The sequence below is a fragment of the Aptenodytes patagonicus genome, chromosome 1 (assembly GCF_965638725.1).
Source record: "Aptenodytes patagonicus chromosome 1, bAptPat1.pri.cur, whole genome shotgun sequence".
NCBI classification, from domain to species: Eukaryota; Metazoa; Chordata; class Aves; order Sphenisciformes; family Spheniscidae; genus Aptenodytes; species Aptenodytes patagonicus.
This window is the reverse complement of record NC_134949.1, coordinates 206,214,074-206,230,058: the sequence shown is the minus strand read 5'-3', so window position 1 is coordinate 206,230,058 and position 15,985 is coordinate 206,214,074. Positions and strand designations below refer to the sequence as shown.

Sequence of the window (15,985 nt, the reverse complement as noted above, 5' to 3'; positions counted from 1 at the left end):
TTACAGAATATTGATAGTTTGAGGGCAGAATTATATGCCTTCTAGGTATTTGGTTAGGGTAAATTACTGTACTGATGGGTTGCCAGTAGACCTCCCTATCTATATATTCAGAATAAATATGTCCCCTTTAATTTTGACTTCTGTTCTGTGGTATCCAATAGCTCCACTTTTCTTATGGCTTCTACTTCTCTCTGACTCTTTATGAAGGCTTTACTTTTATCCTTTCCATTCCCCATTCATAATATGATTTCCTTTTGCACTCAAAGTATAGATTTGCTAGGGTAAACTGTATAATAAGACAGAGAAAGGCTGGAAACTGAAGTTGTGGGGTTTTACGGGCGTACAAATAAGAATTATGAAGGAAATCTAGAAAGAGATGTATAGAAGCCAAGCGGGGTAAAAACATTTGCTAAATCATTGCTTAATCATGTTTGTAATACTAATGCTTACATGCTAATTGCCTAAAAATACCATCTGACTAATTGAAGTACAGTGATTTTTATTTGCATTCATTATGCAAATCAAAAGCCCAGTCAGTCAGAAGAGAATGAATTATGTAATGGAAAAGTAAGCCTACAGTTATGAGTCAGTATTTGTAAAGCATCTCTGCTCCCTGACTAGTGAGATATTTCTACTGCAATGTAATTTTATGAGCCCTGGCATTAATTTGCTAGATATAAATTTGCATTCATATACTTTACTGCATTCAGGTTAAGAACACCATCAAATACTACTTTTGGAAGCTTAAGGAATTTCTTTCCATTCATCTGATGTACTCAAATCTATGAAAAGGCATAGTCTAAAGGGATCAGATGGTAGAGGACATCATGTTTATCAACTTTTCAGAAACATTTCTGAATATTCAGATATTTAAAAATACCTTATTAGCAAAGGCTTGGGTACTACTTTACATCTAGTCTTCTTTTAAGCAGGGGTTTTTCTTGAAAATATTAATCTTAAAGTAAAAAGAATTTTCCAAGTACAATCTGTTTTCTTTGTCTTACGTTATTAGCTATTTGTGCACACCCATGTTCTTGCAAAATCTTGTTCATGGCAATTTAGTTTACAAACTACAGTGCTTCAGCTGCAGGGCTTATATATCATTGTATGTATGGACCATATGACCTTAGGAGATAGACTTACCTCTGCTGATTAGATCATCCTCCTTTCTGTAACTCTGAGTCTGCAGAGGCACTGTGTCCTGCTGTCACAGAAGACGTTTCCCTCCTGAAGTAGGAGGGACGTTTGGTGACCGGTGGGAACAGAGCCTCAGGTCTCCTAGTAAGCCTCTGTTGGCAATCAGATGTGTTGGCAGTCAGAGCTGCTCTCCTGAGCACCTACAACCCGTAGCCTGTTTCAAAGGACTGCTGGCCTCTGAAACCAGTGAGTGAGAGAGAGATACCTCGGTAACAGGAGGAGAGGAAATCCATGCACTGATGCTAGTGGCCTTTTTGCCAGGTAAGATCTCCCTGAGAACACATGCCAGGTTTCTGCCCACTGTCATCACTGACTTTCCCTTAAGCCAGTCAGGTGGCTGATGTTTTTCCTAAAGCCTCAGTTTTTCAGAGATGTCACTTAACACATTAAAATCAATAGGAGTTGTTTCTGCCGCTTGTACAGGACGAAGCCATTTACCTGTTTTCCATAGCTGCTTATGTCAGTAGTGCAAAGGTGTAATGATTTCTACACCTACACTGTTGAGCTGCGTTCCTGACAATGTCAGACTGCTCGGTGAGATTGCTAAAGTGAACTTGTCATCAGTGATTACAGCATAATCAACCAGAGCGCAAGCTACCGTGAAAATTTCATTAATGATTGTCGCAGTTATAGACACCTTGCAGATGATCACCTGGAGCTCATTTGTAAGTCTATGATTGTGCTGTCACTGGTCTAAGACATAATGTTGAGCTGGGTAGAGCATCCTTTGCGTTATCTTTCACCTACATACCTGTCTGCACATATATCACAGGAGCTGGGGGGGAGGCATGAAACAGGAGTCACCCACCATAAGGATGTGCGTGTGGCAAACACTGGAAGAAGAAAGGGAAGCATTTCCTAATAACACTAATTCTTCCAAGATACATTGTACGTGTGCACAGTCACTACTCACACTCTCTCCCATCTCCCGCTGCCTGTGTGTGCAGTTGTGGTACTTCAGTTGTGTGGAAACTGATGAGATTGTGGCACATTCAGCCACTGTACTAATGAATCACAAGAGGGGAAGGGTATGACCTGCTTGTCAGCAAAGACCTCTTCACTTGAGTGTTTCTTTTCATGCAGAACAGGTTGACACTATGAACAGCACGTACTGAAGAATTCCGGTTACTTGAAATCTTTCTATGCTTCTGCATATTAAAGAAAAATTTGCTTGAGGTATATAAAAGAAAGGCATGGCAAATTTCAACCTGGAAGATAATTTTATGAAAATAAAGACTCATAATGAAAATACTAACCAGATTTTTACAACAGTGATGCAAAAAGTGTTAGTATATGAAAGTAACATTTTATAATACAATAAGTTTTTTTATAATGTAATTAAAGTCATGTGAAAAAGATAGCCATGCTGGAAACATCTGTGATGTGCCAGATTCAATCATGGGGCTTTGGCCATTTTTAATTACCTGGAGAGTCAGCACATCATAAAATTGAGGTCATGACAGAGATCTCTTTAGAATTAGCTCTGCTTACCACTCTTTATCACAACTGTCAGTCTTGAGAGAATCTTCTATTTTAATCATATCTCAGTTCTGATCTTTAGTCTTCATTCCTTCAACAACTCTGTATTGAGTGACAGTGGATAAACAGGCAAAAACACCTCAATATTTAAGATGGATGGAGAACTAGTAAACAAATAACTACACTATAATAATCATATCTGTTATGTTTTTGAATAGGTTATAAATGTTGTTTTAAATTGCTTTTATAGTCTTTTCAAAGTACCGTTAAAACTAAGCACTGTTTTATTCTCTTTTTAAGAGAAAATGTAAGTGCATTTGTCCTAGAACTTTGAACGTTTCTTTTATATTGCTTACGTAAAATAAGTTCTGTTAACCAAAACCTTGGGAACTGGAAACATCTGTTATTCAAATCTGGCTTTGTAAATGTGCTTGTGCACAAAGATCACCCCTAAGCCATAAGCAGTGTTGGTGCCTGCTGTGCTTATGCTGAACAATTCCCTTGAATCCAGAATCTCATAACTGAGCTTTACTGGAATCATCTGTTGCCATTCATTTCAGATTTAGAACATAAATATGGAACAAATTTGGAACACAGACTATTTCAAGAAATAAAAATATGATGAGAATTTTTTTATTTAAATTAAAGGAAAGGAAAATATGCTGAAGAACATACCAGCTGACATCTTCAAGAACAGCAAATACTCCCAATATTTAAGAATGCCACCCAAAAGGACTGGAGTGCCTCAGGGATCTGCCCTTTAGCCTTGATCATTTTTAGCATAAGACAAGATAAGCTAAAAAAAAACCCCAGTAGACTTATTTATTAAAAAATCAACCACACTTCCTATACATATAGAGTAGGGTTAAAAAACAAAAACAAACAAAAACCCTCTCATCTGTATCTGCCTAACACTTTGGCTGATCCTAAATGGTTTCTTCATTGTTCGTGTGTGCGATTCAGCTGATAATTCAGCACACACTTCTGGTTGCCATTCAGGCCTTACATATTCAGGCTGCATTCATACAACAGAGTTCAAACCTAGAGGACCTCTGTGTGCGCCCAGAATAAGCAGATGCATCTCAGATGCTCATCCAGATTTAGAACTGCCCTCTCTCTGCAAGCAGAAACACTCATTCATCCATTCATTCATCCATTCATTCATCCATTCATTCACTGAAGTGGGAAGGGATCCTCCCACAAACCACCCACACAGATGCATTTTCAGAGAGACTAATATACCTGAAGCATGGCCCCAGGGATTTACAACTGCTCGAGCAGATAGTTCAGGTGGAATTGCTCTCAACTCATTTAGAGTGTAGCTGTCTACATCAGATCTCATCACGTGTTGGTGGAAGGCAACAGGTACTGTTAGGGCATGTTACATTTTATCCTAACAGAGACATCTAAAATAGATCAGATTAATTATGCCCTAGCTGTGCCCATTTCTCTCTATTCATTTTGAAGGGTGCATGGGGGATCACCTATACTCCTTACTATAGGCAACTACATTTGTTTAGAGGAATCATGCACTTATGACTATGCCATGTTTGGTTAAGCTCTGAAGAAATGAAAATTCATCATGAGAAACAAGGCCACGCACTGTGCTGGGAAATGTTCAAATCCCAGAGTAAAGCTTTTCCACTTGTAACCCTATATTCCATAAATTCATCTAAATTGTTAATCATAGTTTATATAACCTTGTAACTAGGACTAGCAAATGCCGCCAATTACTGGCTCTTGTTTGATATCAGGCATGAGTCCTTCCAAGCTAATAATTAGCTTGGAGGCCCTGGCCATGCTAGAACTTTATCTTTTCAGGAAAGTCATGACACTATCATATTTACCTAAAAGAAGTGTCTTTTCTTTCTAAGTTGGTAAAAATCCGTAGTTTTCTTATACTCACTAAAGGCTTTGAGAATTTCAAAATACACTCTTAATGTTTTCAGTGCTATCAATTTTCTGAATCTCTTCTTTCTTCAAAACCTTCTGCATATCTTCTGCATCAAATTCAGACTTCTTTTTTACACTAATCTTAATAATTGTGTGTCAGCCTCCGATGCTTGTATTTACATGTGTATTTATTATCTTCTACAGCTGCTCCACTGACTCCAGCAATTCTTGTTCTGAGGATTGTTCTGATTTTCTGAACTTCTTTCTTAAAGCTTGCAAGTCGGCAAATTTGTATCAGGAAAACACCACAATCTCTCTTTTCTTCTAATCTTGGATCATCAGATTGCCCACAGCCTGAAGCATAAGAGAGGATAAAAGCCTTATATTGTTTGTGCTTTTCTTTCATGGAGTTCTTAACAAAGAAGTCATTAGAGGAACACAATCGAGTTTGGTTTCTTGGGTCCTTCAGCTCTGATGTTGCAATACTTAAAATTTAGGCACCCTGATTCAGCAGTAGAGCAAGTAACAGACTTGACTCCATATCCAAGTTCTTTAAGTTATAAGATTGTAATAAGTCCATGGATAAAATAATTTAAATACAGATACATGGATAAATGGATAAATTTATCTATGGACAAATGAATTTATCCATAGAATCTGATTAATTATGATTTTATTTCTATCCAATGACTGTCTAACGTGAAACACACAAGGAGTCTAAGAATCCATTACTGCAGCGGCTCAAGATTCTATAAGGTCATTAAAAGATTGTTTTAGCTTTAGAAAACGCATTCCCTACAGGTGAGCTATGCTTAGTTGAACCTAGTGAGTATTTGTGATCTGACTTCTTGGTTTCTCCATTCCACCACCAAGTGGCTTTTCATGAAATACTGACTTCATTGGTATCAATGGGATTTTGTCATTTCACTGTGGCTCCCCTTCATTCCAGCCGAGCACAATAAGCCCAGCTGTGTCATGTATGATGACAGCTCCTTCCTGAGAGTTGGCAGAAAGGGAAATATGAAAGTGGTCCAACGGTCTTTTTTTCCCCTCCAGTGTTGAGAAATCAACCCTGAAGTGGTCAAGTAATGAAGTGCTCCTAGCCCTTACCAACACAGACATCTGGGAGGGGTATCTAATAAACTTTGTGCCCTCCAGAAAATCTAGCTATAAAAGTAACAGCAGCTTTTTAAAAGGTATTTCCTTGATCATACAGAATCCATTACAGATTTGAGAGTTTATTTTTTAAGCTCAGTAACCATACGTTATTAACACTTTACACCTTGTTGATATCAGACAAAAATAATTTACTTAATCTTATTTCTGTTTTCCAGAAGGATTTATTTTTTCAAAAGAAAGAATCCTGCAGCAATATTATACACCCCATAAAAAAGTCCTGTGCTGCTATTAGTAGCCCTTTTGTAACAACTGCTAGCGCTTCACACATTAGGACTGTCAGTATATGTATGTATGTAAATGTCAAGAACATTATTGTCCCAAGAAAGAAGGCTACCAGAAAAAGCAGAACCTACTACATCCTTGTGTAATTATTTCAGAGTAGCTCCACTGTTATTGAAGTATTTGGGATGTTTCAGTGCATTACAATGTGCATTTGTGTCTATTTTTTAGAGGTCAGATGTTACAAACTGCCAGCAAAGCCCAGCACATTTTGAGACTTTCCCAAGTGATTGGAGACAAAATGATAGACCTTCCAAAATGACATTTTCATTAATGCATTTAAGCAATAAGCAGAAGAGAGTCAAGAAAAAAGTGACTTTTAAAATCCAATTACAACAAACTCCTCCATTATTTTATAGTCTCTAAATTGCAACATAGTGCCACTGCAGATTTAAAAAAAAAGCTCAGAATTACTAGAAAAATGAGGCGCTTTATGTACAACTGCTTCATTCCAGCCAAATAATTTTTCTGTAATGCAGTTCCTATGTATGTACACTTGCCTCTAAACAGACACCCTCATAGTATGTTTCTCTGAATTCAGTTGTACCCTATTTATGTTCTTCTGATATTACCAGACAACTTTTCTGTATTTTCACAAGATGCTGGTGATCTTTTTTATTACTGGCACAGTAACTTTATTTTGGAGAGGTATTAGCCTTGGCATACTTAAGTTGAAATTACAGTTCTAGTATTAAGCTGTATCTTGTGCTACTATAAGTTTTCCTGTAAATTTGTCTTCAAGGAAATAGCCAGATCCACTTGGAAAAAACTGCAGAAAAGTTCTTTTTTTCATTTTAAGTAATGGTTATTTAATTTTGATTCATTAAAAATGTGCTGGTTTGCATATAACATTTTATTGTGGCATAAATAATAGATTAACTTGGGATTCAGTGTAAGGGAGCTGTAGATATTGACATTAGTCTTACTGAAACAGAATATGTGTCCTAATGCAGGCAACTCCCAGGAGCAATAACCCTTGGAAAATGGTTTCTCTGAACTAAACTACAAAAATTGGGGTGATGTTATATAACCATTGACCAACTAATGGACTTGACGGGGAAAATGGATGCTGATTTTCAGTCAAATTTTTTTCATTATAGTACCTTTAGTTTAACTCAGTGAAGCTCAGACTTAGAGTATCAAAGTGAATGGAAGAAATATGGAAGACAGCATCATCCAGGTAGGAAGCAATTATTCCACCTTTCAATGAAGAAATTCAATATGTGTGATGCAAAATGGAATATTTTAGAAAGAAAAATCAGTCAGCATTTGAGAGATTTACAGTAGTTATGTCAAATCAGAATTTTGTGCCAAGGCTTGACTAAGTAACTGCTATGTTTCCATTACTGTGCAGAAAGTGATCAGGGAAGATTTAATGAGTCATTAGTATTTTCTGTTTTTTAACATTCAGTAAGAACTATCAGAGTTTACTGTTGAATACTAACACTTCCATGTCCTTAAGATATACATGGTTGTTGGAACATGCTGTGAAACTTATCTTTCCTGTTTGCAAGAAGGTGTAATTTTAGGAGCCATTCCAAAGAAAATAATTTTACAAAACAAAACAGAAATGAGGCATATACCAAGACTGAGATCTCAGTCCTGCTGTTTTGTCCTTCTTTGCCTTTGGACCTGCTGGCAAACAACCAAAAGCCACAAGGCAGAACACCAAGATCCATAGCTTTGGGTTATCATATTCTTCTTGCTACATCCTGATCACCCTCCCCCCTTGCCTGACCTCAAAACAGCAAGCTGCTGGGAGATAAGTGAATATGGGTGGGAATTGGCAGCCAACATTAGTGTGTGCCTGCTGCTCACTATCCACCTCTACAACTCCAGTTTAGTTTTGCTCAGCTCGTGTCAACAGGAATCCAGCTTCCTCATAAAGAGAGAATATGGTTTGAAATTCCATATATTGGAGCATAAATAAATGCTGACAATCTCTTTTTCCTGCGTAACTAGTGCATGCTCTGGCTATGATTTACTTCTTACAATGTCTAGCTGCATTGCCAGTGAATTAGACTGCTTTCAGACTAATCAAAAAGCCAATATACTCCTATTGCCTTTTAAAGGTTAACATGCATTCAAAGAGCAGAGCTGAAAGCAGCCACTTACAGAGAACCAAGGCCAATTAAGCCCACAGAATCCTCTTAGGTTGCTTTTTGACTTTCAAGACATTAGTTCCTTGACAGGTTAAAGATTCTACTTTTCTCCCTTTTTTCCTCATGTTTTTTTTTCCTTCATTTCTTACCTTTTCTATTCTTCCTCTGCTCCCTGACCTCCAATCACTGCCTAATTTAATTTCTGTTCCCCTTTCACCTTTCCAAAGTCAGACTTGAACTCAAGGGCAGGCATTCATGGCAAGACTCCTTTCTGCACACCAGAGGCATATGAGGGTTTCTTCCTTACTTAACAATGTGAAAAAGCTGTTTTGGTTATGTGCCGACAGCATCTGATGCTCTATGCCCCATTCTCACAGCCTGTCCCCTGTGTAACCTCAGTTCTGCGTCTTTATAGATGGTAGTAAGACCTGTAGCCATTGCTCTCCTAACTCTTCTTGTTTCTCTCAAAGAAATAAAGTAGGATTGAAAAGTTATATGTATTTATAATCTCAGAAAAAGATGAGCCTAGTCTTGGAAGTACACGTGCACAGGCAAGTTGCACAGTGCTTACTTTCACAGGAATGCAGGCTTGCAGGATCAGATCTTCAGTGCCATAACTGGCAACCTTACTGAACTCACTGTGATGGCTTTATTTGGCCTTGGAACAGTTTAGTCAAAGCACTTCATTTTTGTAAAATGTTTTCTAACTCTGAGAAGTGATAGAGATTGCTTACTGAGAGGTGGGTCAAACAGCCATGTACTCGGAAGAGTGGGAGACATCCTTATCAGGTTTGATTTTAGCATCTTCATGAAAGTTCAAGGGAAACAAGAACAATATGCAAATACACACCAGTGGAGAAAGTACCATTGTTCCAGCTCTTCTGAGTTACATTTTCTATATCTCCTCTTTTTTCTTCATATTCTTCAATGTTTTCTCTAATACTGTATTTCCCATGCATGCTCCCATATCAATGCCTAGGAACAAGTGTGAAGCAGCATCTTCAGTCCTATGAAGACTAAATGGCAGAAAGAAAGGGGCGTGAGATCTTTTCACTGTCTTCTGCCCCCTCATATGACTTTCTTCTTAAATCAAACCTTAATATAGATATTTATTTGGCCCTTTTGCATGGATCTTTTTATTTTAATTATACTAAAGCACTATGGGAGGAAGATTGAGCATATTAGAAAAGTGGAAGTGATGGATTAGTATATTTTATGAACTCTCATAAAAATCAATACCAGAAAGCTTTGTGAAAAACTTTAAAAGGCATTATGAACTAGCTAGCATTTAGGTTCTGCCTGGACCCACCTTGTGTTCTTTCAGTGTTTAAAAGGGCTTCACAAAAAAAAACCCACCATATAGGTGAACACCAGACCAATATCTTATTAATGATCTAAACAAATATACTGCTGTGAAATAATCTGATGTAAAGTAAAATAAATCAAGTCCAGTATATCTGACATTTTATTTTCTTCTGTGTACAAGGGCCCTTTTTTTTAATTAAAGCTAAGTCAGGGCTAAAATACATAGGTGTTTCTCTTTTACTGATACAAGAACATATTTAACTCAAATACTTAATACATTATACACTGCTAAATTCTTTACCATACATTTAACACTTTAGTGCCAGGTTTACCTTTCATAAAATGTTCTCTGTATGGTAAAATTGATCAGGCTATTTTAACCAAAAAGCAAGGTGGGGGGGGAAGAGGCAGTGTCCACCTACCTGTCCAGTCCACTTACAGTAAGCCTGGTCTTCCTCAGGTAGGTGCTGGGAGGAATGCATACATTTGGGGAACTTTTATCTAAAGTCATACCCAGGAATTCCGTCCCCATTGAATTCAGGAGAGATGCTGACTCATAAGAAGGAAAGGACAAAAAGTGGCCAGTAGGAAGGAATAAATTATTCCCCAAACTCACAAGAGCAAGCTGGTTCCTCTGTCCTGCTCTAAGAGCCAAGTAATCCCACATTGCGGTAGGAAACTTGGGCTCCAGAAGACTGTGGTACTCTTTCTGCAGTACTAAAACCAGCTTTCTAATGCATTGTGGTACTTGTAAGATCAGCAAGGTATGCTTCCATCTCCTGCCAGAACAGGATGAAGGAAGAGATCAATATTCCTGCAGCATGCACTGGCTGAGAAGGGACATTCAAAGTCAGGGTTCAACTCAGCTGCTGCTTTACCATAACCGCAGCAGGTTGTCACTCCTCTCACATCCTCCCTAAACACAGCCAACTGAGCAAGTTCTGGTGATCTGGTATCTCCACAAGTTAGCAACATGCTCATAGGAAAGGGTGGGAATCTCCAAGCCTGTAGGCTGTTGGGATGGTTTCAGATGCAGAGCCTGGATGCTGTCCAGATTCCCTCAGAAGACTTTCACACAGTCCTTCCTAAATTATTCTGCACAACTCAGCACCAAATTTCCTTGGCAGCCTGCCAAGACAGTATAGTCGACTTCTGGAACTATCTTTCCAACAAGGAAGAAGACCGTAATAAAAATATTATCTTCCTTGTAATCAGCTGCTTTAGTTGCAATGGACTGCTGGAGAGCCAATATCCAGCAGATAACAGAGCTATGAAATATTAGCACTTACCCCCCCACCCCTTCCCTGTCCTTCTTTAGCCAAGACAGTGCAGTTTCCCTGCACTTTGCCAACAAACCTCCAGGTGGCTGCAGGGATCAGGGTGAAGAAGAGCAAGGCAAAATACCTACTCCGCAAGTGGGCCTAGGTGTGGTTTCCATTGCTTCACATTCCATGGATATGTCTACGTGAGTGTTTTAATTTAAAATTAGGAACGTGCTTTTGAGGGAAATCTCCCAACTGCCTGGGCTCCCCAAACCTTGGTTCTAATTGTGGACCTGTTTGGGGCACATGAACAGGATTACATTTGGATTAAATTAACCTGAAAGCTGTGCTCTCCTGGAGAATGCCTAACATGCTCCAACCTTTCTGGGCATCCAGTCTTCAGGGTCGGGCAACAGCTAGTCCAGAGTACTTCTCAGAACACATATAATGGGGGTGTCAGGTCCTTGGCATCAAATGTTGTGCCATCCTGATCAATTCCTCTTGCACCACACCACTTGCTAATAAACCCCTGGCATAGCTACCACCGTACCTAGAAGCTACTCATAAGTACGGAATCCATCTTCCAAATGAGATACCGGCTGTGACAGATGTCTCATTTAGGACAGCACATTACATAGATTAATTTCTCTGGACGATAAAGATCCTCACTCCATTCTGTTAAATGTAATTTATATGCTTGTAATTTTTAAAAAAGATGAAGTGACCAGTAACAATATATTCCCTCATCATTCTACTGCCTGAATTCAAACAAACGCTAAAAAGGGACCAAAAACTCTAAGACAATCAGCTTCTGTCCTCTGTCCATGCACCCTCCAGCATTTGCAAGCAAATTGAATTCTTGTTTTGCCAAGGCTTTTGAGGGATGAACATCAACATTTGCTCAGCTCAGCTTACTCTCTTCCTCCTTTTATTGCCCAGGGAATAGATCTTGAAACTGTCTTATCAGCCATTATCTGCACACAGTCGTGTATCATCTTCTGCGTGACTGACCAAATCATTCACAGTGCAGAGCAACTTCCTCCCATCATCTGTTCACTGATATAAATAAAAAAAAAAAGAGCACATTTTGCTTTATCAATGTCAATTTAAAACACCACCAGTGTTAATAAATGCAGTGCTCATATCTTTCTGAGACGCCCTGAGTTCATGCAAGTATCTCCGTCAGTCAGCTCTTCTGCTAGGGCAGTTCTGTGGTCTCCAGACCCTTAAACATAGAGGAGAAGTTCAAACCTGCCACCAGTGAAAAACTGGGAGTGCCTCAGGGCCAGGACCACTGAAGAACTTTAGGTGACTTTAAGGTCAATGTCTAAGGGGCTGAGGAAGTCACATGTCTTCAGGACAAAGTGGGGACTGAGAAGGGACATTCGAAGTCAAGGTTCAACTCAGTCATGTCATTTCTACACTAGGTGCCTGTTTCCCTTTTATTACATCTGGACTTGAGGCACTGAACCTTTGAATGCTGTATGAAGAAATATATCATTAGTGTTACTGAATGTTGCCTTTGCTAAAATCTCACACATAATAGTTCCAGAAGGCTTTAAAATCACTGCTTAAGCTTCACTGCATTTTCTATTGCCAGGAAGCTCCAATGACTTAATTAGGTAAATCTACCCTCAGTTATAGAAATAGGACCTGTATAAACAGCAGAAATTTAGGACTGTGGTTAATAATAGCAAATGTGATTCTACCATGTAATTTAAATTATATGTAGGTCATATCATAAATCTGTAAATGCTTCCGAAGTCTGTAGGCTTCTTGCCAGCATTAATTTTGGTAGAAAGTAAGAAATATTTCTCCGGTGTTTGATTGCTTTTCAAACTCCAGGTCTGATATGCTCTTCAAAAATCTGTCCCAGTCTGCCTTCTTGTAATATTCAATACAGCTTAAAAATAAAAAATTATGCCTATGTATAGATTACTTACATAGATGAAATACTTTACAGAAAAACATGAGCTATTTCAATGTTTATAGCTTTTTGTTAAAACAAAGGCAACGGTTGTATTCAACTACCTTGACACTGAGTTAAGAAAATATATTAAACATTAAATATTAAAAATACAAACTTTGATTAATTTTTCATTATATAATGCATACAAATATGCATTGGAAAATAGTCCCATGAAGCAGATCTCCCATGTAAATCACAGCAAAAAAATTATTTCCAATTTCATAAAAGTGTAAATCTAAGGATCTAAACCAAAAAGTCATAGAAAAGTTGTTAAATCACAAACACTGCTTAATAAAGATTACTAATACTATGTTAGATGGCTGATGCAGAACAGACTCATACTCGTGCCCTTGTACTCAGCATGATCATGACAGAAGTTTGTGCCATCTCAGAGTCATGGGATAAGGCATCAAACTATTTTATGGATATGGTCCTAATGTGAAACCATGATGCAGTTATCCATTGTTAGGAATTTAAATTACCAATCTGGAGTTTAAACTAATTGAAGGTGACTAACCCAGGAGATGTCGGGGAGAGGCAGATCATAGAAACATAGAGTCATAGCATGGTTTGGGTTGGAAGGCACCTTTGAAGATCAAAGAAGACAGAATCTCCTGTTACCTCTGGCCAGCAGCGATAAGCCCATATTGCCTGAGTTATTTTCAGATTTGGGGATAAAAAATGAAGTTTCAGTGACTGTGCTTGACTGCGCTCATGTATCATGGGTTTAGGTTTTAAGATATCAACGGGATTTAGCTTCTTCAGAACTCTAAGATACAACTGAAGTTCCTCACAAGCACAAACTGACTGCTTTTAAATTCTAGTTTTAATGAACTAACTGCAAAAAAAGGAAGAACTCAAGCAGTCTGAGTAAATGAAACACATCAGACAGCTACATCAAGACTGTGTGTTGAATTGTTTCATTCCTTTAGCATGTGATTGGCAGTCAGCATCTAGACTCACTATCTGACACACACCTAGCAAAGGACCTCCTGGGGCACAGTCCTCCACTCATCCAGATCGGTGGCTGTTGAGCACGCATGGAGCCAACACAGCATCTGCTGCGAGTCCGTGCGCATATGCATGCACACACCCCCACACACCCCCTACGTTTCCAGAAGACGCAGTGGGTGAGCACACGCAGAACTGGGAACGGGGACGCGTGTCTGAGTTCTGCATAATGGATGAAGCCCACATGATTTTATATGTGTCCAGGGAACGTACAGAATAGGGAAGGTAACATAGATGTAAAGTAAACTGGGACCACCGGTTGATTCATTTTCTCTAGCCTTAATATTCTCCTGTTTAATGTTGGCTGACAGTGTAAAATTCAGGCTGGTTTCATCAGGAAGGGTTAGCCAATATCCAGGAACAAAACTCGGTAGGTATCAACTCTGATCCTGCAGTGTTCCCAGTGCCTCCAGACAAAGCAGTTCTAGGTAATGGTCAAAAGAAGCAATGTAATCACTAGCTTGTTGCTGAGCTTGGGCTTTTTCTTTCCTTCTCCTGATTTTTAATTAGTACTTCTATCCCCGCTACTTATCGTGGAAATGATACCAAAGTTCTGAAGAAACAAAGCCTTATCTCTCTGGAAAATAAAAATCATTAATCCTGCACAGCTGACCCGCTGAGGTGATTATTCAGCTAATACGGTACCTTCCTGCCATCTTGTGGCACTGTAGGGTTTGCAACTTTCTGTTATATTGCATAATTTTTATTTCAGACAAAGTTATTGTTAAGTTTCAGATGCCATCTAGTTAAACACACACGCACCCTGAGTGAAATCTTGGTCCAACTGATAGCAATGTCAAAACGCTTGTTGATTAAAAAACTTCCAGACTGCACTAATTGTATTAATTTCAATATCTTATTATGTCAAAAATGAAAATAAATTCAAACTAAAGAATGTAAAAATGGGTTTCAGTTTTAAAGAATAAATTACCATTATACTGAAATAATCTGAAGTTATCTCTGAAATAATACCTTGCATTTATATTATGAATTCATCTATATTTTTCATTTGGGATACTTTGGTGTTTTTAAATAGCTACCTCCTTTTTCAAGTCTGCCTGCAGAAAAAAGAAGCTGCATCTTTTATATGACTTCAGGCAAGATCCTTCAAGTGCTTGTTCAAGGTTTACTTATTTTTCAAAAATAAAGGAACATGTGAGAATGTGCTACTGTCAGATTTCCTGCTCCTGCTTTCAGGCTGGAATCACCGACCCGATCTTTGAGCATGGATGCACCACGAGGAATTAATATCAACGCGCAAGCTGGGAATATTGAAGCTCTTTCCCAGATGGATATCAAACTACACAGCAGCGACGGTGTGGTGAGTACAAGCCCTTCTGTTTCCTTAACTATGGTTAATCTTACTGTCTGAATATAACTAATAACTTCAAGACTTTTTTCAAGTTCTGTTAATTTAATTCCTCAGATTTTAGTAGACAGGATATTAAAATTAATGGTGCCAATAGGACGACTTTTATTTATGGGTCAGATTAAATAATACTACCAATTGACATAATGTTGTATTAGCTTAGAGAAATACTTTCCAATAAAACTCTGATAGCGCTCAGCTCCCACTAGCACAGTGATCCCCAGGCACCCCAGTGGGGTCCTTGGCCCAGAGGTAGACACTCTGCCCCAGAATTGATAAATTAAGGAGTGAAGCTCTGCAGACATCATTAAGAGCTGCCCCGTCAGCAACAGCATGCGACATGCAGCAGCCTATTTATCCCGGCTGCAAGGCTGTACAGTGACAGTTCTTCCACAGAGGAACTCCAGACCAACCTGTATGTCCATCCTTAACCAGCTGGCACGGCTGCGAGGCTTCAGCACTCAGGCCAGGACAGACCTGGGTCCAGCGGCGGCAGCAGCGCCCATGCCCTGCTATTCAGTGTAGGCAGGGGCCCAGTCTCTTATCATAGAATCATAGAATGGTTTCTGTTGGAAGGGACCTTAAGGATCATCTAGTTCCAACCGCCCTGCCATAGGCAGGGACACCTTTCACTAGACCAGGTTGCTCAAAGCCCCATCCAACCTGGCCTTGAACACTTCCAGGGAGGGGGCATCACAGCTTCTCTGGGCAACCTGTTCCAGTGTCTCACCACCCTCACAGTAAAGAATTTCTTCCTAATATCTAATCTAAATCTACCCTCTTTCAGGTTAAAGTCATTAACCCTTGTCCTATCACTGCATGCCCTTGCAAAAAGTCCCTCTCCAGCTTTCTTGTAGGCCCCCTTTAGGTACTGGAAGGCTGCTATAAGGTCTCCCCGGAGCCTTCTCTCCTCCAGGCTGAACAACCCCAACTCTCTCAG

General features: G+C 39.1%; 1 protein-coding gene across 6 annotated transcripts in view; it reads left to right on the top strand.

Annotated features, from left to right (window-relative positions):
* Positions 1-15,985, top strand: part of SGCG (sarcoglycan gamma) — a 161,413-nt gene that overhangs the window by 143,484 nt on the left and 1,944 nt on the right. For all 6 annotated transcript variants that reach the window (XM_076328099.1, XM_076328098.1, XM_076328102.1 and 3 more), the window contains one exon: positions 14,874-14,997. In XM_076328099.1, coding sequence (XP_076184214.1) covers positions 14,874-14,997 — 124 coding nt within the window. The remainder of the gene's footprint in view (positions 1-14,873; positions 14,998-15,985) is intronic.